The sequence below is a fragment of the Syngnathoides biaculeatus genome, chromosome 11, assembly GCF_019802595.1.
Source record: "Syngnathoides biaculeatus isolate LvHL_M chromosome 11, ASM1980259v1, whole genome shotgun sequence".
NCBI lineage: Eukaryota > Metazoa > Chordata > Actinopteri > Syngnathiformes > Syngnathidae > Syngnathoides > Syngnathoides biaculeatus.
In genome coordinates, this window is record NC_084650.1 from 24,173,195 (window position 1) to 24,195,583 (window position 22,389).

General features: G+C 40.9%; 1 protein-coding gene across 1 annotated transcript in view; it reads right to left on the minus strand.

Annotated features, from left to right (window-relative positions):
• Positions 1–22,389, minus strand: part of LOC133508861 (glutamate receptor 3-like) — a 108,029-nt gene that overhangs the window by 40,404 nt on the left and 45,236 nt on the right. Inside the window, exon 4 of the mRNA XM_061835364.1 lies at positions 7,678–7,865. Coding sequence (XP_061691348.1) covers positions 7,678–7,865 — 188 coding nt within the window. The remainder of the gene's footprint in view (positions 1–7,677; positions 7,866–22,389) is intronic.

The following is a 22,389-nucleotide window of genomic DNA, read 5'->3' on the forward strand; positions in this document are numbered from 1 at the left end:
TGCGTTAGCTTATTTTGTGTCTTTAAATAGCGCATCTAAAAGAGCAGACATTGGCCGTTTTTGATCTGGGTAACAGGGACAGTCACCCAAGGGCGCCGTTCTCTATGTCCCCCATCACTTCAAACTTAATTTTGTGCTTGCAGTGACAAAAGGGATCTTTTACAACATATTGTTGGGACGTTTCGAGGCCAAAAACTTTCATTACGGAGATGAGAAGCCGGGCTGTAGTCCTCCTTACCTACAATTCCCTGACCTTACAGATACAGGCTTGGTCATCCCAGGAGAACCCACAGTTTGTCTGAAGCAAAAAAAAAAAAAAAAAAAAAACAGCACCAACAACAGACTAATGTGCTGATGTAGTTTCCATGGAAGATTTCAACTATTAACGCTTGTCTCCAATATCCACTGTTAAACTCTCCAACATTCCCTGTTAGACTGCATGGACCTTAGCACCTGCTCTTTAGTATGTTAAGAAATCTGTTCCAAAGCGGATGCTGATTGACACAAACTAAAAATGTTTTTCTTCCTTCTGCTGGATCTGGTAGGTCACTGCCACATTATGGCCAATGCAAAAGTACTTTCACTGTGAAAAACTTCCTGCGTCTGCACTTGTATTAAGATCCTCGCTGAAATCTCATATGTTCCTTTAGCCTGCCACCACCTCTACAACATAGTTTATGGAGATTGTGCTTAATCTCACTAACGATGAATAAATCAACAAATACCTATATATAACTTTTCACCTAGCAATTATGCAAAGCTCTACGTGATTTATTTTTGATAGTTTAGCTACATGAGTGGGTCACGAGAAAAATAAACTTGCACAATGAAAGAGCCTGGTTGTCTTATTTGCTTTTTGATTCTCTCCCAGAATGTCGTTTGTACTATCATCAGATTTTGTTTTCAATTTCATGAATAAAAATTAAACCTAAGCTTGCCCAAGTGTGTCATCTATGTAGGGAGAAGGACAGCTAACTCTCTCTGTGGGAAAACATGACGACCACACTTTATGCCTCTGCGGGCAGGAGAAATAATGTTGGGACAAATCCCCAGATGCACCTCTCATTTTTTTTTTCTTTTTCTATGAATCCTTCTCAATTTCTGCATGAAAATGTAGCTTTGGCAGAGTGAGCTCATCCCCTTCCAGTCTTTGAACAGCTTGTGCGCCCTGGGCCTGTCCCAGACGCTTCATTTCAATTTATTTATTTATTTGTCTCTCCCCCTCGCTTGTCTCTCTTTACACTGGCGATGAACAGGCTGTTGCCTCTGAGCAAACTCCAGTGAAGAAATCCCAGGAGGAAAGTGGGCCAGGAAGGCGCACAAGAGATACATGGCTATGTGTATGCAATCTCATAGATGCATCAGATTAGTCATGAGTTTATGTATGCTTGAACACTGTATTCCCCCCAAAAAAGATCTATTCATTTTGAGGAATTATCACTTCGATCGGGGGAGCAAGAAAGCAGATGCTCAAGCATGTGGGCAATAAAAAAATCTGGGGAAAAAAAGGACTCGGGAAAGGACAGCCACGGCATTAATTTCCCTGCAGTGCAGTGTATTGATGGGAAAAGTCTGGTGATAAATATGTGGTTGTTAAACAATAAAATGATAATAGCCCAGGTAGCCTCCCCCTCAGCGCCTCAAAATTCACGAGTTGAAACTTTATTTTCAAAAATAAAATTGCGCCTGATGCGGCATTATGCAAATATGTCTTTCGGTTGGTCATTTCAAGAGATAAATAAAGCTGATAAAAGTGTCTGCTTACCATTGAGCATGCAACAGCACATCCATTTGCTGTGCATGGTATCAAATTGCGTTTTCATTGCTGTCATATTTGTAAAGACGTAGACAGGATTTATATACAGTATATTAAAGGAATGTCCTCCTGGTATAAAGATTTTTTTTTTTATAAACCTACACAACATAACAAGCAAATATTTGCAGACAACAGCACACTCATCTCTCTTATCAAAGATGGTGTTGAGTCTGCATATTGACAGGAAGTAAAACAGCTGGTGCTCTAGTTCAGATGGCACAACCTGGAGCTGAACACACTCAAGACTAAAGAGATGATTGTGAACTTCAGGAAGCGCCCTTCACCACAGCTGCCCCTCACACTGTCCAACTGGCCAGACCCAACTGTTGAGACCTTCAGGTTCCTGGGAAAAACAGTCTATCCGGACCTGAAGTGGGAGGCCAGCGTCAACTCCATCCTCAAAAAAAAAAAAAAAAAAAAGATGGACTTCCTGCGGCTTTTGAGAAAAGCACAGCCAGCCACAGCAGCTGTTGACGCAATTCTACACAACAGTGTGCACCCATGACAGTTTGGTGCTACAACAAAGAAAGGACTAAATCAGATTGCAACGGACATTTGAGAATACTGAAAGGTGGCGGGCTAAATTGTTTCGGACCTACTGCATCACCTCTTCACTCAACTAGCCACGATCGAACCATTCACACTAAAACCAGCACACATCGCAACAGCTTCTTCCCTCTTTCCATTAATGTCTTAAATGGTTGATTTCCAAATTTATTGTAACATATTGCCAATTTTGGCCAAGTTTACACATCTCAACATTACATTACACAATTGCTGCAGTCATTCCAGTCGCTGTGCTATTTGCATAAACTGTTGTTGATGACTGCCGTCCACTTATATCGATGAGGACTGGCTACAATTTTTGCACAATTGTCCTAATATAAGACTATCACATCACTAATCACTTTAAATCACTTCATTTGCACAGTTGTCATTGCATCAGTAGTACCCTTTCATTACTGAATGGCTCTCCGCACTTGTGCTTTTTTATTTCTTAAATGTATATTTTGTCATCGGGGCTGCTTGTTGTCGTACTAGACTGACTCCAATTACCGGGGAGAAATTTCTGATGTTTTAACATACTTGGCCAGCAAAGATGATTATGATATTTTTGCATGCACCTGCCATATCTGCAAATACTGCACTATCCATCCATCCATGCATGATGGAGCCTATCCCAGCTGACGATGGTCAAGAGGTGGGGTACAACCTGAACTGATTGTCAGATAGGTTTACTTGTTTTACAATCATTTGCAAATCAGAATTTAAAATCATTTTTTCAAGATGTAGTGTAATCTTCAAAAGGGTTTGTCAGTAAATCTCTGATTTTAGTGACTTCAACTCTTAATTTGTCCTTCACTAAGGACAATCGTGAGTTGATACAGCGACAACAATGGATAAAAGCAGAAAGTTTATGCCATGGTATAAGCGAGTTTCACATTGGGACTGATTTCCCCACATAGCAGACGGACAGTCCTGGTTTTAAATCTGCACACTTATGTGCCTCAATAGGGGGCATCCAGAAGAGAGAAGTCCAGCAAACTTGCCTCAATGCCAGTGACTCATCTGCACCGGTGGATTATTTCAATTAGGCCTGGACCAAAAAGAAAAAAAAAGATTCATGCTGAGGTTATCACTGATAAAAATGGGCCAAATTAGGTTCACTGCTGTTATGAAGGTTATTAAAGCTTTATCTCCCCCTGAGCTGAAAAAAGGTTTAGCCAGTATGACGTATAAATCTGGTGAAGTGGAAAATATGTCTAAAAGCGCCGCCCTCCCCCCCCAAAAAAAAATAAAAATAAAAAATAAAAAACTTGAAACAAAGCTAATCATTTTGGGCGAGCAGCCTTATTATTGAAACAAATAAAGAAACAAAAGCAAATACACAACTGAAACTATGAATCTAGTTTGAAATCAAACTCATGCATAACAAGTGAAGTTAAACGTCATCGAGGCATGGAGACACAAATTTTCATATGAATGTGAACAAGCAGTTTAATTTGTTAATTGACTTCTAAGCAGAGGCAACAGCAGCACTCGCCTGCACAGTGATCTGTTTCAACTAATATGAGGAGTAGTTGGAAAAATGGCAGCGATTTTGGCTTTCTTTTCAGTTTTACTTTATTTTTTTTCCCAAGGAAGAGGATTAAACTGGTAGTCTTTCCAAAATAGTGTCAATTTAAAGCTCTGGTGCAGCTTAAAAGCCCACAATGGAAGTTTACTGCTGTGTGACCCATTCAGTTGGTAAGGGTTATTGGTCAAGTGTTTTATGTTGAAAAAACAAACAAACCGAATATTTGTCATTCCAAAACACATCCAGTACATCAGTCGCCCCCAACCTTTTTATCACCACGGACTGGTCAATGCTTAACTATTTTTACCGGGGGAGGGGAGGGGTACGTTAGATTGTTTGTATTGAATATTGCTTGCATTGAAAGTCGAATATAATAAACAATATCATAAATAATAATCATAAAATAATAAACATAAAAATACACATGGAAAAATAAAGAACAAGAACCATTAATTCCACATTTCTCTCTCTTTTATCTCTACATATCAGACACACAAATGTTCAATTTTTTAAATTATTTAACAACATTTTAACAGATTAAATTAATTGTTCAGTTTGAACCATCTCCTATCCTCTGCCCTCTGCCTTATTTCACTCTGTTGGCGACCACAACACTCTGACTTGTCGCTATAATAATGTTTAAACGTGCCTTCAAAATAAGATACTCAGGTAGATACGCCACGAAAATTAATTTAAAGCACATGAAAATTTTAACTCACCGTAATGCTAACACCTGAGCTTGTTTCTCTGCAATGAGATGGTCTTATCTGAAGGTAATGGGAGACAATTCACCCAAAATGTGTTGCTTATGTCCAGTTTATTCCGTTGTTTTGTTTTGGTTGCTGTCACTCCAGGAGACTCTACTTCACATAGGTAAGATGTTGGAAATGGACACATTTTCAGTGCTTTGGTGGCAATCTCCGGGTGTTCTGCCATGAATCCAGAACACGGACAGAGATGTTGTCTCGAAAATACCTTTAAAGCCACCGTCGTTTGCGATCTCCAGCATTTGATCTTCTTGTTGCACAGACATAAATGCGTCACGGATCCATCCCTTGGCAGTTTGTGGGACCTCTTTGGATGGAAAGTAGCGCTCAAACTCTTTTAATAGCAAAGACAGGTGATCGTGCACCAGCTGGGAGAATGAATGTGCTGACGGCGGTGACTTTTATTCTGAGAGAAATCTTTGCAGCGGCAATCATAATTCCAACAGTCTTGTGAGCGATTTCGCCATGGATATATTCTTATTTCCGTGTATAAGAGAAGACGTGTGTACTCCGCGTCCAAAAAGCTCCTCAAAAAGTCACGAGTTAAGGACGTGTGCTTTGATGTTATTAATCATTTTTTTCTTTTCTTGGAAGTTGAAGGCTCTTCCTTAGTCTCTTCACGGAACCTTTTCCCCTTCGAAAATAATTTTCCAAGGACGTGTTTTTTTTTTTTCTCATTTTGCTCGGTTGCGGGGGTAAATATTGACGCTGAAGTGACCGAGATGTAACGAAGAGAATCCGGTCATTTTTCAAAATAAAACGTTATTCAGGCTTGCATAATGAATACAACTGATTATTTCTTCGGCGGCCCGGTACCAATTGAACCACGGACCGGAATAGGTCCACGGCCCGGGGGCTGGGGGCCACTGCAGTACACGATACACAAAGAGACATCATTCTTAACTAAGAATTCAAACTAATGAAAACTTAAATAAAGGCATCATCCTCTGTATTTTCATTTGTTTGCCCAACCGTTCATTAATTAACAGGCTACTCCCTGGTTCATGGACATTGATTAAATTATGAATAATTGGAACGCGAGAACATTGAATTCATCTTCTTGCATTTGTATCCAGAATTGCAGATTAGGTACCTGCTCAGCACGTGGGACATTTTCCTCAAAGGTATTTGCATAATCTAACTCATCATAATATCTCAATCATCATGGCATCCTCATTCTCCTACTCTGTTCTCAGCCATATCTCATCAGTGATGTTCAAGTCAACTGAAGTCAAAATCAATTAGCACAGACTCTCTCTCCACCCCCGATGAACCGGTTACTCAAAACAATAATAATCTCCATCATCTCCTCAGCACACTAGCGCCATGAAAAAAACAGATCTGCAGCTTTCACCAACACTGCACCCTGTTTCTCCACTTCTCAACTCGAACACCTTGATTAAAAAAACAAAAACAAAACAGTGTCACTAAACACAAGGGCATGTACAGTGCCGTGACATTTTTTGGTGAGTTTCCTCAGTTTTTAATTTTGCAATTTCCCCACTTGTATGTTCGAGATCATTAAAAAAATATAAATGCCAGACAAATACTGTATAAACCAAGTGAATTTAAAATGCAGTTTTTAAATGGTGATTTAATTTATTTAGGGAAAAAAAAATTGTCTCCCTGTCAAATAGCTCTGGCTTCCGGTCCAATGGCAATTCTAAAATAGATTAACAAATTACTGATCTACACTTTCAAGGCCAACAATAATCTCACCCAGCCAAATCCTGGTGAATGACTGCCTGTAGGTTGCCATACCCATTCGCTCTCTCAGATCTTTGTCCTCCATCCACCTCACTGAATCTTGAGCTGCTCTGCCCACCATCTGTAACTTACCACCACCTGACCTCCAAAACACATACTCAGGAACCCTTTCTAAATCCAAAGTCTATTCTGGGCTTCCTGTTGTCTTAAACATTTATCATATCATTTTAATTGGTGTCTTACTTTCTCCCCTCCTCAAACCGCCATCTTATCGTGGTAGAAGGGTTTGTGTGTCCCAATGACGCTAGGAGCTAAATTGTCTTGGGGTTTACGTCCCTAGTAGGGTCACCCACGGCAAAAATGTCCTAGGTGAGGGACCAGACAAAGCACAGCTCCAAAAACCCCTATGACAAACACCCCCCCCCACCCCATCCCCCCGTAGAGCCATGCCTGGATGTGGGGCTCAAAGGCGAGCGCCCGGTGGCCGGGCCTGCAACCAATGGGCTTGACTGGGCACAGCCTAAAAGGGTAACATGGGTCCTCTACCCTTGGGCTTACCACCTGTGGGAGGGGGCATAGGGGTCGGGTGCATTGTGAGCTGGGTGGTGGCCGAAGTCGGGGAGCTTGGCGATCCGATCCCCGGTGACAGAAACCGGCTGTACTAGGGACGTGGACGATCACCTCTCTGGCAGGGAAGGTTTGTGAGCTAGAGAAGTTCTGACTAGAGATAGTTGGGCTCGCATCCACACACGGCTTGGGTTCTGGTACCTGTCCCCTTGAGAGGGGTTGGACTCTCTTACACTCTGGAGTTGCCCACGGTGAGAGGTGCCGAGCAGGTGTGGGTATACTTATTTCCCCCCGGCTCGGCCACTGTACATTGGCGTTCACCCTGGTGAACAAGAGGAAAGCCTCCCTCCACCTTCGGGCGGCGGGACAGGTCCTCACTGTTGTTTGTGCCTTTGCACCAAACAATGATCGGTCATCATTGATTGAAAATCATGACCGATCTCCAATCCGATCACAAGATGGAGCAATGAGGCTATTTAAACTACCTTTTCATTTACTATACATAGTTGGGTACTTAATTGCTTCATGATTTACAATAAGTTACATTTTTGTTTACATTTGAACTGTGTCTATTAATTGAAACTTTTAGTCTAGACGATACTCAAAAAGTTAAGTTAATGTTAAAACTAGAGTCATTTTAGCAATTTCATTTGTTAATTTTGTTAATCTTATACGGCCAAACAAAGTGTAGGTGTTTTAATAATACACAGCGAGTATTGCGTGTGAGTATGATGATAGTTCACCTGCTCTAATATGGTGTTGATCCTGTTCACCTCACAGTCAATCACAAAGCGCTTTTCTTGCCTCCTGTCCATCTCTTCGATGATGCGTTTGAACTCTGCCCCATCGGTGGCGCTGCTGACGGAGCGAGCGGTCACCTGCCAGTTGTTGGCCACCGCTGCCTCCATGATGGCCTGCAGTATGGAGAAGCCTGGAGAGGGAAGAGATAGCCATGACCCGGAGGATTAGACCGTGAAAAAGCTGGCACACAGTAAGAGTTCGCCAGAATTGAATAGCTGCTAATTTATTCCAGAGCGGTTTCCGCTTGGATCCAAAGGTCAAAGGGCATCTCATTACAATCGAAAATAGTATTCAGAAGTCCCAATTGAATAGCGTACGGAGCCGTTGCTTCGCGTGGTGCTAGTTATGTGTGTGCTGATCCACAATTTGCATAGTGAAAAGAGGGAAATTATATCTCCATATTATTAAAAGATCAGTGGGTGATGTTATTGCACTTGGCAATCAATTGAATTATGGCATTTAGCTCAGCGTCATGCTAATATTGACACTTCCTTCTTAGTCTCTCCTTGGAGGATTGAAGGACTCCTATTGAGACAGTGAAAGATTTATTTAAAAGGCATCTTATGCACAGAAAATCTGAAATATTTTCATTTAATAGACTTTTCACAAAGACTGTAGTTAAATCAGACTGTTAGTTAGCTGTACACTACGTGTTTGGACAAGGACAGATGACATATTAAAGGCCCAACTGCTCTCCATTCTGCTACAAAGTAGAAGGAATAACAGGAAATTAATGAAACTCAAGCACAGAGCTGGTATTTCATATATCAAGTTATAGACAATGGAACTCTACGTAAAGTCGGCTTGGAGTAATGTTTAATATGAAATGGCAATAAATGCTTCAATGCGTTTATTAAGTGTCATGCAACTTGAAAGCAAAGTTAATATCTGTCATTATTTTTGCTTTCTTCACTGCGAGTTGTTTTTCTGCAGGGCCTTATCTCAGTAAACAGGCAGCCACCAAACAACCTTAGAGACCACAGCAAAACAACTTCATTTCTCTGCTTTTCCCCCTTTACTTTGCAGTCCTTCTGAATGGCCGAGTAACCTTTTCTTAAAAAGCAGCGTTTGTGAGCACTCTGAGACAGTTGCACAGTGTGCGTCTGGCCTTCTGATGGGCCTCCTGCACTGCAGCAAATCGTCACATCCTCAGCACATGACCTTTTGGTTAGAGCAGCCAAGACCAACTCAGTGTCTCATCTGTCCCAAAAGAGCAAGGGTGCTTGCGCTCTCTGCAGACATCCACCTGTCGGGGCTCAAGGTTTTCTGGCAACCGGTCGTGTATACGGAACACGTTTGTTTTGAATTTACAGTACTTTGTGTTTAATTTAGGGTGGGGGGTTTAGGACAACTCTGCATTGAGAGAATATCTGAACACTGCAAGCACTAGGCGAAGGAGGCAGGAAAAAACTTCATGAAACAAAAATCGCGAGTGGATCCAAGACACAGTGCGGGGTGGGCATTTTCCCTGACCGGTTTCGTTAGGGGAGTCATGTAGAGTACAGTTGTGTCATGTTGAATACATTTATTTCGGTCATAGTTTGGGATGACGGTGATGCTGTCTGACTGGGGAAAAAAAATGACGTGTGTTAACCTGCGGTTGCGTAGTACAACACTGCACATTCAGTAGTTCAGTGTTGGGAAGTCTGGAGTACAACAAAGCATTAAAAATGTTTACTTTTCAAAAAGGAGACAGCTCCACCATCCAACACTGCAGTGTGCTGTGAAATCAATGTCAACTCAGTTTTAAGTTTTAAGATACTTCCCCTATTGTCACGATGCATTCACATGCCGTTCTGTTGTTAGTATGCCATCTTATACTAAATGTGGAAATACTGTGTATCATCTTCGAAGTGGGAATTTTGCCATATTCAGAATGAATGACATTCAAGCTCCTGTTAAATGGAAGTTAAGCTATGCTAGTAGACTTGGCGGGAATATTTACTGTATGCTTTCTACCTGTTTTCTTGACTCAAGCATCAGATCCGACTGAAAAAGTCCCAAGGCATGATGTTGCCACAGCGATATTTCACACCTACGTCGGTAGAGTGTACTCGTAGTGTTGTTTGCACCAAAGCATACCTTTTGAATCGATTCCCTTAAAAGATCAACCTAAATTTCATTGGACCATTACACAGTTGCCCAAATATTGTGTATACTATAGCTAAGCTAAGATATTTTTCTTTGCAAGATATGGCTTCCATTTTGCCACCCTCTCCCATTGGCCAGACAGATGGGGATGACCGGAGGTTGTTGTCACATGTTCTGTTTTAAATAGAAAATACTTGCCAGAATTTCTGCAGTCACTCCATTGTTGCCGTAGGCCACTTGGCTGCTTCCTTACTAGTTTTCTTCTCATCTTTTCAGCAGTTTTGGAAAGACATCCAATTCTTAGTTAGGTCCTTTCTTTTTGCCGAATCCAGAGGTTGGTTGCGCATAACCTCTTTAAAAATGCCTTAGAGATTTTTTGGGGACCCTTGTCCTGATGGATACCTTTGACAATGACATACCTCTGAAACTCTCTGAAAATCATGGCTACTAAAACCGTTGGAATTTTATTTGAGGTGAATCTGAGGTGCTTTCAATGGACGCAGGTGTGTTGCCTCAACCATTTAACATGAGTTTGAATGAGATTGGTATATTGTAAACATCGCCATATAACCCCTATTCAGGTACAATATATCAGTTTAGTTTGACCCTTTTTTCAAATATTTCATTTTTTTAAATTGAGTTTTACAGGTTATGAGTCACATTCCTGGTGGAAAATATTTGAAATCTTTTATCTTGGTCTCATATTTTAGAGTTCAAAACGACTATATCAACAGGGCTGTATAAACGTTTTCTAAGAACTGTGGATGGGGTGGACTTTTATAACACCAAAGCCAAAATATTGTCTAGGAATAAAGTCAGACAGTGAAGTGAAATTGTGTGACGCTTTGCTGAAGTGTCACCTTTTTCCATGAGCACAGAGGGGGCAGTAGCAAATCTCTCATGTGCCACCTTTCCTCCCATCTGTGGTACCTGGAGCCAAAGTTGCAAAGTGCCGATTTGAATAACACGGATGCATTATTCATTTTTGCGCGGCAAACGCTCGGAACCTCACCAACCTTGAGCCAGCTGGATAGCATGGCAGGCTTCCCGGCAATAAAAGCGCCTCATATTAAGAGATGTCATGCAGTTTAACTGGGTTAAAATGCTCTCTGGGGGCTTAGGACCCATTGAGTGGATGGCCGGTAAAAGCAAAAAGGTCATTAAACCATTTTCTTCCAAATAATCATACTGTATGTCTTGATAATCAAAATGAATTATGAATGAAATAGCATCACAACACATTACTGGGTATGGGTATTTGCAAGATGAATACTGTATTTACACATATTTCTATATACGGTACTGCCTCTTTTCAGGGAAGAACAATCCTGTAGTGTGTAAATGTTGAAATCTTGAATGTGAAAGAAACTCACAAGTTATGCATACTACCATGAGCAGGTGAGTCTTGTCAATCAGATTAGAATCACACAAACCTTTTTTTTTTTAAATTGCTGATAGTTTCCTCTCTACCTGCCTGTGGCAAGCCCCAAACTCCGTCCATGGGAATAACAGGATTCATTGAAGATTCAATGAAGATTCCACGCTTGCCTGCTTTTACATTTGTATGGAAATTAGCAGATGGGATCTGGTTACAGGTAAATAGTCTGTCAAGAAATTGATTACTTTTAGCCCAGTTTCTTTACAAGTCAGCACTAAAGTCTTTCTGCTGTTAGGCAGGCTTTGAAAAAAAAAGTAAAACTATCAAACCCAAGTGTGCAACGTCATCTGACCACAGAAAGATACCGTATGATTTGGATCATTGTGTACCAGGGATCGCCAACCTTCTTGAATCTGACCTTCTTCTTAGGTTCTGATTAATGTCTAGTAAAGAGCCTTCAGTTTGATACACTCAAATTATTTGAAATATCATCATTATATAAAATATCTGTCAGGTTGAACAGTGGACAAGTGGTTAGTGCCCATAGATCATGATGGTGATCCCTGCTTTATACAATGATATTTTGTAGCAAATTCGAAATGGACAGTTTATTGGCAGTAGAGTCTTGTAATTTACTGCTAAGAAGTCAGTGAAGAATCAGAATGCTATTCAAAAGGTTAAAATGAAGACAAAATCATGGAAAAAAGTTAAAATGCATTACTATAGGTCTCATAAAAAAGTATTTTACTGTACAAGAACAATCCATCCATCTGCTTGTAGTAAATAGCTTTTATAAAATGACAATTGTTTCATTATATGTTCCAATCAGTTAACTTTAATGCATTAAGTTTATCTATGTGATACTGTATGAGACAGTCAAAGATATTAGTGGCGGGCTGTGTTTGTCATATCATTGCCCACCATATCAAGCCTGAAGCGTTAAAAAGTGAGTTTATTTACCGAGTGTGTTATAAAACAGCGACTGCGATGACTTTAATTGCATAACCGTGGTAGCTACTGATGTTTTTCCCACACAGTGCATAGTTGTTTCCTTCGTCCGACCATGCAATCTTGTCATCAAGGTTGAACCAAGAAGAAGCGTAGGCAGGCGATGAGTGTGTGCGCGCTCGTCTGTGTGTCTAATCCAAACGTGTAAAGTGGCACATTTGTAGCGAAACCTGGGGGTTTATTTGCTTTTTAAATCCTCAACACCCACTTGGAACAAGTGTGTGCACAAGTGCATGCATACACTGATGGTGATGGGTGGAAACGCAATCCTTTCCTTTTTAAACTGATATCCCAACATTTCCGTCTGCAATCGAATTGTTGTGGCAGTGAGTGCAGTCCCTCTTCTTTTCCTGTGAGTGGGATTTTAACGGGATGACTTTTGAAACGTCACCCGTGGCGGCTCAGCTGTAATTGAATCGCATCTAATCTCATTGCCCAGCTCCTCTGGTTGGGTCCCTGCTTCTCATCAGGTGCTGGGTGCAGGGTGTCACAGGGCTTCATCTCTTGCACGCTCTCTTTCATGACCCTTTCTATCGCACAGCTGACCCAGGCTAACTAGCCAAATGAGAGAACCATATTGCACGGGTCTCCAGTTTACACTTTTGCCACAACATAGCTCTGCTAGCGCCATTTACTCACATTTGTCAACAATTGTCTGGATACGCTGATATTCCAGTCCCAAATTTAATCTAGAGTACTAATCAGATAAAAAAAGAATGGGCAAGAAATCAACACAAGGACGCGTGAGCTTTTATAAGTAACTGACCCACATAATTCCTGAAAGAATGAAAATGGAATGCCCACATGGTCATAACTCTGACTGTAAGTGCAGTTGTGCGGTACTCTTTACTTGACAATGCACTGCAAATTGAAGGTCTGTGAAAGGGCGACACAGCCCACTGAGCACTGTCTAGGTCTCAGAGCATCAAATGGAAACTACCAAGATAATGGTTTGTATTCATAACTGCGGACTTGCCTTGAGTGCACGTTTCAGACTCCACACCACTCAAATACGTAGGAAGGAAGGGACTTCATGTCTTCTACAACAAAATATTTCCACAATTTTAACGTATTCTCAAGATAAATGACCTGCACCATTAGTTAGCTTTTTTTTTTTTACACGACTTTACAGGATCCCATGAAAATAGCATTTTCAATTTGTGGCACTGAAGTGATGGAGTTCAAAGTGATATTTTTGCACAGTTCACCAAATCCCCGGTGGTGCCCCTGGTTCCTACTTGAGTATTCATTTTGATAACTGATGACTGATCTAAGCACACCAACAACTACGGGAAGCTTAAGGACAACACGGAAGCACTTATTTACAGTCCCATTCACACCGGCTTTCAATAAAGCGAACATGCATGTTTTAAAATGTGGCAGGAAGAAAAGCCACACAATCACTCCAAATAGCTGATACGAGAACCAATCCTTGAAATTTAGGATTGCGCGCCAGATGTGGTTACCACTACAATACCATTCTGCTCATAACAGATATAAACAATATGAATACATGTCATTAATATTAACTATGCGATCCCTCCAAACAACTCTCAAAATATTATTTTTCATTCCCTGAATACCAAGTATGTACTGTTGCCCCTAATATTCCGAACAATGTATGGTCTTACTTGTCTTTTGAACAAGCCAAAATGAATAGTTACTTCTAAACACTATTTGGAGCCTGCTGTCTATTTGCCTTCTGGCTACGTATGCTCAGAGGATTCTGTGACTATAACACCCCCCCTCCCCCACCTCCCACAGTGTTTGAACATTACAATTACAATCTTTGGCTTCCTAAAGCCTTTATATTGTTTTTCATGAGGCGTTTGGCATTGGCCCATTAGTGTAAGTTAAAAATGATGGTTTGTAGTTTTAAACAGCTCATAGAAAGCTACGTCAATCAAACTCTTATGGTCGTGTGTAATGGAGAACGTGGAAGTTTGGAGTGGGACGTTTTCAAGAGGAGGACAGATAATCTAGACTGCATTGTTGGTGTAACAAAACTTAGTTTGCATTTTTTCCCCTCACAATTTGAAACAGATACATGGTATTTTAACAAGCTCTACCACACACTTTCTTAAAAATTACTTCTCATTTTAGGGAAGTTGCTGTGTCTCATGTAACTGAGAACCAATTAATCCTGCCTCATATATTACTGGACAAATGGTGATTACTGCTTTTGGCGATCACGGAGGAGCTCGGATGTTTCCACAAGGGAAGTAGCTCCTACTTTTGAAAGCAAAGCATAGAGAGTGGAACAAGATTGGGTGCCCCTGAAGACAATAAAAGCATTTTCACTTGTACAGGCACCACTTCATATTCTACACTACATACGTACAAGTCATTGAATGCTTAATTCTATTGGAATTATGCTATTGGAATTGTACAGAACCCAAATGTTCCTTCAGTTAAACATAAAATGTGAGTTCACTGGTTGCTGTACCCTAAAGCACCGATGGGTGGCGCATTGCGTGGACGTTTGGTCTCCCAGAGATGTGCTAACCCTTTTTGGGCTGTTGTCAGTTCAAACAAAGAAAGTGAAAGAAACTTGGAAGAGTGTAAATCACGATTTTGAGCGGGCTTAGCGTCCAGTAGGTATCTTCTAGTGGTAGTCTTACTGCAAGGGAGCATAGTATATGTAGCTCATCACGTGGTGGGGAGGTTCTGGTCAAAATGGCAGCACTTGCAGCCAGCATTTCAGCGCATGTCAGAATAATGTAAAAAGTATTTTATTGTTTGACTCGTTTGTGTTCTCACTGGGATTTGCAAGTCTAACTGAATCACCAAAGATGTGGTCACAGCGCTACATAAGACTGAAAGTTTTCCTTTCACTCTACCTCTACGTTTGTGCTAATGTTACCCAGCTAGGTCCACTCAATTTAATGTGTGTCATTTATCCGCTGTTTGACAAACAATGCGTACTCTCCAAAATGTAATATGTAAATGAGATGATGATATGAAAAGCTCCCGTAAGTGTCATGAAGCCAATTTTATAGCGTTGATATCATTCTTTGTGTTAAACACGAAACAGTTTCTTCTACCTACTATTGAAATAGTATAACTTGTTCACACACTGCTACTCATCCTGCCTGCTTTTCTCCACACATAGAGTTTAGGACATAAAGTTCTTTCTTGGTGTCATCAGACCACAGAATCTTATTTCTCAACAGCTAGTAGTCCTTCAGGTGTTTTTCTTTAGCAAACTCCATGCAGGTGTTCATGTGTCTTGCACAGAGGAGAGGCTTCAGTTGGGCCACCCTGCCATAAAGACCAGACTGGTGGCGGGCTGCAGTGATGGGTTGAGTTTCGAGAACTTTCTCCCATCTCACGATTGCATCTCTGGAGCTCATCCACTATGATCTTTGGGTTCTTCATTACCTCTCTCACCAAAGCTCTGCTCCCAAGACTGTTCAGTTTGGCCAGACAACCAGCTCAAGGAAGGGTTCTGGTCGTCCCAAATGTCTTCAATTTAAGGATTACGGAGGCCACTGTGCTCTCAGAAACCCAAAGTGCAGCACAATTTTTTGGGGTTAACATTGGCCAGATCTGTGCCTTGCCACATTTCTGCCTCTGAGCTCTTCAGGCACTCCTTTGACCTCATGATTTTCATTTGATCTGACATGCACCATGAGCTGTTAGGTCTTATTTCAACAGGTGTGTGGCTTTCCTAATCAAGTCAAATCAGTATTATCAAACAAAGCTGGACTCCAATGGAGGTGAAGAACCATTTTAAGGATGATGAGAAGAAATGGACAGCACCCGAGTTAAAATGTGAAATATCACAGCAAATGGTCTGAATGATTATGGTGGTGTGATTTTTCAGCTCCTGTGATGATTGGGAGGAGAATGGATGGAAGGATTTTTCAGTTTTTCATTTTTAATACGTTCACTTAGCAATTCCCACCCTTACAGACAGCCCATTTTCCATATTATGTCTCATTTAAAAGTTATTGCAGCAAGGTCTAAAACTTCTCCCAGCATGTCTGCCAACTGGAAAAAAGGAGCTTAACTTGTTTGGAGGGGCGGAAGTGTGAAGCGAAAGCAAAAAGTAGCCGAAAATGTGTGAAGCCAAGACTTTCATGTGGTGTTTACAGTGGGTCTCTAACCAAAACAGTTTGACTGCCAAGTGTGCTAATCAAAAAGACAGCACATGTCAAATCAAACAGGAGCAGCATGTTGCCAGTATCTTTCGAAGTGCATACATGCAGAGCGGAGGGGAATATCCACCCACAGACTTACTAAAGCACTAGCATCACCAGTTGCCTGCCTTTGTTTTCCTCCTCCTCCCTCTCGGCGCATGGATGGAGTGTGTGTGTGTGTGTGTGTGCATAAGTGTGTGTAGTAGGGATGCTTAAAAATATGCTGGATTGAGCAATCCGACGCTGAGGTAGAGATGGAGAGATTTGTGCATGTGATGGACATTCAATATATTTTGTATGCCACCCCCCTCGTCAAATAGTGGAATATTCAAATGAGCTTTAGAACTTGGAGCTTTTCTTCAAACGAGCACCAGCAGTGATTTCACTGCAACTGAAGCTAGTGTTGAGGAGGTGGCAGAATGGCTTTTTCCAGCTTCGCCTGTAAAAATTGGAAAAGCATGATGCTTTTTTGCGTGATCCGTGAGACAGATGACTCTCTATCTCCTGTTTTTAACGGCGCTAGATGCATTCTTTTCAAGGGGTAATAGTGTGTTGCTTCCCACAAGTTGAACTCTCTGAGTACGGAGATGCCACCTCAGCTGTGATACCAGTTTATGTGTGCAAAATACACACAAACACCAGTGATCCGTGGCCTCATTCATATTTCTTTAAAATTATTTCTTCACGTGCATTTGATGGGCTCACTTGGCATGCCCTTTCTTATCAGCATGTCTGAGCTGATTTCATTCTCCTGATGCATGCATAATTTAGTTGTTATGAAGCAGGCGTGAAGGAGAAGGCCATTGAGGCACACGAGTCATGGGTTTGCTCAAAGTCCCAAATGGGATCGGCTGATGAGCCATTATGATAGCTGAGATGAGACAGCAAATATGAGGCGTTCTACACAATGATGTGCATGGTTCCACCAACTTATTATTTAACTTTATATAATATGCCTTCCAATAAATTGTTTTATTGTACTTTGGGAATTAAACATGACTGCTGCCTGTCGTCTTAAAGGCTTAAAGGATTTTCTAAATAGACTGCATTGAGCCGCTAACACAACAACTAACAAATAATATATTAATAAAACAACTTTAATGAAAAATCAGGTAAGAGAGAGAGAGAGAGAGAGAGAGAGAGAGAGAGAGAGGAGAGAGAGAGAGAGAGAGAGAGAGAGAGCGAAAGAGAGATCATTTAGTATCACATGGATTGGTATTTGCTCGTCCGACATTTTGGGTGTCGGGATCTGGAGAATACGATCGGCTTGTAACTGAAACTCGGAGACCAGCTTCTGTTGTTGTATAGCCGCAGTCAGTTAATATTTAGTCTAATTTCCCTCTGGTTGGATGAGCGGCGTTGAGTGCTTGGAAGTTAACAGAGAATGGAAAAACCTTCGATGGCAAGACAAATGGAAAGGAAAGACAAAGTGGGAATAACAAACAGTGATCCCTACAAAGAGCGCAAAATGATGCACTGACATTGTAAAATGGGCAAATGAGAATAAAGTTGGGCATTATATCGCAATAATGTATTTAATTATTTAAATGTGTTGACTGTATTGATAATTCTGTTAATGGCTGTCAATTATTTGGTCTAATAGTGACTGAATACCATGATGTTGTCAACTTCAACACGTTAAATTTCAAACTATATTTTTGTACAAGTTAAGTTGTTTCACTAGAAATGTTGCTAAAATAAAACAACATCAAGCACCGTCATTGTCGTTTAGTTGCTGCACCCAGTGTGATTATTGTAATTTTTTTTTAAAAAGCCCCAACCAAAAGAATAATAAATATAAAAGAATGGATGCTGGCTGGCAAAAAGTTGTGATGGCACGACTGTCATGTTATAACAAGACAGACACCAGGAACAATTGAAAAACATTGTCAAAGATTTGGTGCCCAGGAAACATGATTCTCTCCACGTGAGGGGAAAGACTTTGACACTTACTGAAAAGAACAAAAATGTGTGAAAGCCACAATTTCAGTCTTTTCCTTGCCAAAAATGTCGTCTCCTCACCCTGAATTCAAATTGCCACTGGTAAATAGTAAAATGAGAATATCTCTCCCAACTGTATTGTTACCAAACACCACACAGTTTCACAGCTACAGTACTTTCTGGTGAGAGGAAGGGTACACCCTGAATTGGCCGCCAGCCAATCGCTGGGCACAATCAAGCAAACAATCATTCACACTCACCTTCACACTTACGTTGAATTCCACTAAATCTGCTCACCAATTGTCCACCGTGACTCCCAAAATTATCATTTCAAATAAAGATCTATATTTATTTATATAAAAGTGGGAGTTTTCAATGAAAACACAAAATTGTCTGGGGGACCCCAAATTGTTGAACAGGAAAGGTGGTGTATAATTACTGTATACAGGTATAGTGTAATACATGATGTAGGGAGAGACAAAGTGAAATTAAATTGAGAGCAAGATAAATAGCTATCCATCTAACTAGCTTGCGCAATAGATAGTTTTGATTCTCTTTGCTACATGTTTTGTGATTGGATGTCATTAGATTGTAGATGTGTACTTAATTAAGGGTCCTACGATTGTACGTAAACGCGGAGGAGAAAACGTGAAAATGTAGACAAAAAAGCAAACACGAAAACAAAGCGAGTTTTGTTAGGAAAAAAAAGCGGAAACTGTTCATGTGTGTCTCTCTGAGTTTAATCAATGGAATGTGGCCAGTTTAGTTCATGTGCTTGCCTTGTTTACAACATCACAAGCAAAGGCAAAACAGTGCGATCAAATTATAGCGCAGGCTTGATGTGTTGGGCCATCAAAGGCATCCAGGAGAGCAGAGGGAGCCATTTATCGCATGACTGTTTAAACAACATAGACAACAGTCTCTGGATGGCCAATTAGAGGATTTGTTGAAGCTGGTGTAAGCTTGACGTTTGTTAGGCTCACTCTGATTGCACTATTTCTTTCGTTTGGCCTAGCTCGGTAGTGGAGAGGAGAGACGAGGCTAACTACCCGCAGTTATCCAACCTGCCGATTCACAAGCTTCTTGGTCCTGTCGGCACATCTCTCTACCAAGAATTCGAACAGGATATCATAAAATTTCAGGAGTAAACCATCCAAAAAATTACAGTACATTCCTAAAGTGTACTATTTTCCAGTCACATGGGCTTGAAGTAAGTATATCATGAAGTAAACGACATCAAATTAAGGGCAGCATTGTGTGGGGAGTTGTTACTAAATGGGGCTCTTAATTGAGGGATTCTGGAAATGAATTTTTGTCCAGGCCCTCCTGTGTGTTGTTTGGATGTTCTTTCCATTCTTGCCCGAGTTTTCTCCAAGTATTTCCTTCCACATTGCCAAAAACGTCCATTTTGGGCTAATTCCATATTCTAAATTGGGTGGATGTGTGGGGGTGGTGGTGAAGGGGAAGTTGGCTGGGTGGTGGCACTGGGACCTTGCAGCCCACCCAGTTCATCCTAACAGATTTTAGCTGTATAGCTGGATTCACAGCTCTTGTCCTGTAGGCTTCTTCTCCTGTCCTGTCCTATCTGGTCCTCTCACAAGCTGCAGTACTACAGGTCCAAGTTGGTTTGTTGTCGTTATGTAATGATCTATCTATTATTATTAGTTTTCCTTTCATTTTCTGTTCATAGCGAGCCCTTTATCTTTTGTCTTTGTCTTCTTCCCCTTCTAGAAACCTTGTTCTGGTCGACTGATTGACTCAATAAACATGAATTATAATATTTTTTTTAAATTATAGATGAAGCCTTGAAACGCCAATGTGACTCAATAAAACTGCTCTGGCAGAAAAGGGATACAGGTCCTCCATTTTGTTTGACCTGACAGGCAAACAGGACAAAAAAGAAAAAAAAAAGGAAAAAACAAAGTACCTCGAGGAAATTTCTGCACTGATTTCGAGAATATACTTTTGATCTAAAATAGATTTATTTTTAAAGAACATTCAAGTTCCTAGTGGAGTAATGAGCTCATGACATTGAACACTGCATCATCTGTAGATTTACCTGTTTAGTCATTGAATGATGCAAGTACATTAAATGACCGCGTTTACTGTGAAGACAGGATCGTTGACTTTATAACGGTACAAAGTTACACACGGTATATTGATTGTTCAAGAGAGTGGTGCTAAGAAACCATGTGTGGTACAACATTGTCCCAACTTGTATACAATGAACGGTGTTAGAGAGGATTAGCACGGCTTACTTTCTCCCCAAAAAACGTAGTGTGACAGAGGAGAAAAAGCTTGATGCTGAAGGGATGAAGCCAATGAAATCCACAATGTTGCCATCGATACCCACAACATGTATACCTATACCGAACTGTAGTGGGCCTTTGAACTTAAACCGCCCTGTCTCTCATCATTAGTGATATAATTTATATACCACGTGAAAACTCATCAGGACTTGGATATGAAGGGGAAAAAAAATCCCACAGCACACATGCAACCCTGGTGAGGATACGCGTGACAGAAAAGGGATGGATGGATGGACAATGAAATTAACTCCTTGGATCAGAGTTTTTACTTCAGAGATTGTAGCCATATTTCTTTTTTTTTTTTTTGTTGTTGTTGCTGATTTCAGACCAATATCCAATATAAATTTTGGATCCTATTAACCCTAACCCTAACCCCGAACAAGTGGTACAGAAAATTTCTGGATGGCTGTTACTACAGTATCTGACGAATGAGTTCTGTGATACAATGAGTATTCACTAGTATGATAATCCGCTTGTAATATTGACTCTGACATTTTATCATAATTAGCTTGGTCGGCATTCAGGATGGGTAGCCAAAAAATGTGTTTTATGAGGTCACAGGGACCTTGACATCTGGTCGTCAAAGCCAAATAATTTTCTTCTCAAGTTTGCACCAGGAAAATGCTCCCAAGCAATTTTGAGATATACGGCTGACAGACATTGAATAATAAATGAAGAAAACAGTTGACTCTGCTGTAGCTCGTGCGGAAAGAGAAAGAGAATTTATATTAATTTGCTAAGTCCTTCTCCAAAACAGTTGTCACAATAACAGTGACTGTCAGGCCTTTACTAAAACAATAACCAGTCCTGGCCGGCTTATTGGGTTATACAATTGTTTTACTGCAATTGAGTAATAATCACTCCGGGTTCGCTCATCAACATCCAGTAGTTTGGTTTTGGAACTTTTTCCCACTGTAACCATCATAAATCTTTTATTACCTGCTGTTAACTGTACAGACGATATTTAAGTAAAATTTTAACATTCCTTACTGTAATACAAATGTAGACAGTAGTTAACCACTGTTAAAATACCTCCCATTTTTTTAACATTCTATTAAGTGTCCCCGCTTATGGCAGGTCTGAGGGATCACAGTTGGTTAGTATTGCGTTGAGGAACATTCCAGAAAGCCGCGCTCGAAGAGCATTAGGATAACTCTCATTATAGCACCGCATTCATCGTGACATATAGCACATCCACCAAAAGCACAATCATATAAGGACAGCGTCGGGATGGTCGGGCAGGGGAAGAAACTGCGTGACTCATAAATCAAGTTGAGGTGAGCATGCTGAATCAGAGGTTGATTGTGCCCAGGAGAGACAATAAAGCCTGTAATCATCCGTCTCTGCTGCGCGGACCTGGCAATTATGTGTCCATACCTGACCACCCCCGCAAAATCTAGCAGCACCCTTGTCAGCATCTGTGTTTTCAGTGGAAATTGGAAAGGATGGGGAAAACAAGAGAAGGTCGAAGATTTGGTTTATTGTCTCTAACGGTACAGTGAATATTGGTGGTAATAGTAGTGTAGTCGCTGCACCTACCCCACATACTACCCCCCCACACACACCCCACTCATACAGATACACACACACACATGCTGTCAATTGCTCGAAATAAAAGCATGGAGCCAATTAAAATGATATAACCAGCCCTATGGAGCTTCAATTTGGTTCCAATGTGGCTGCTTCATTACAGCGTGGGTTTTTCAAACAGCTGTCCGATAATGGCATTTGGGCCACAAATTTTCTTCTATTTGCCTTTAGTACATAGCATGACGCATATGATCC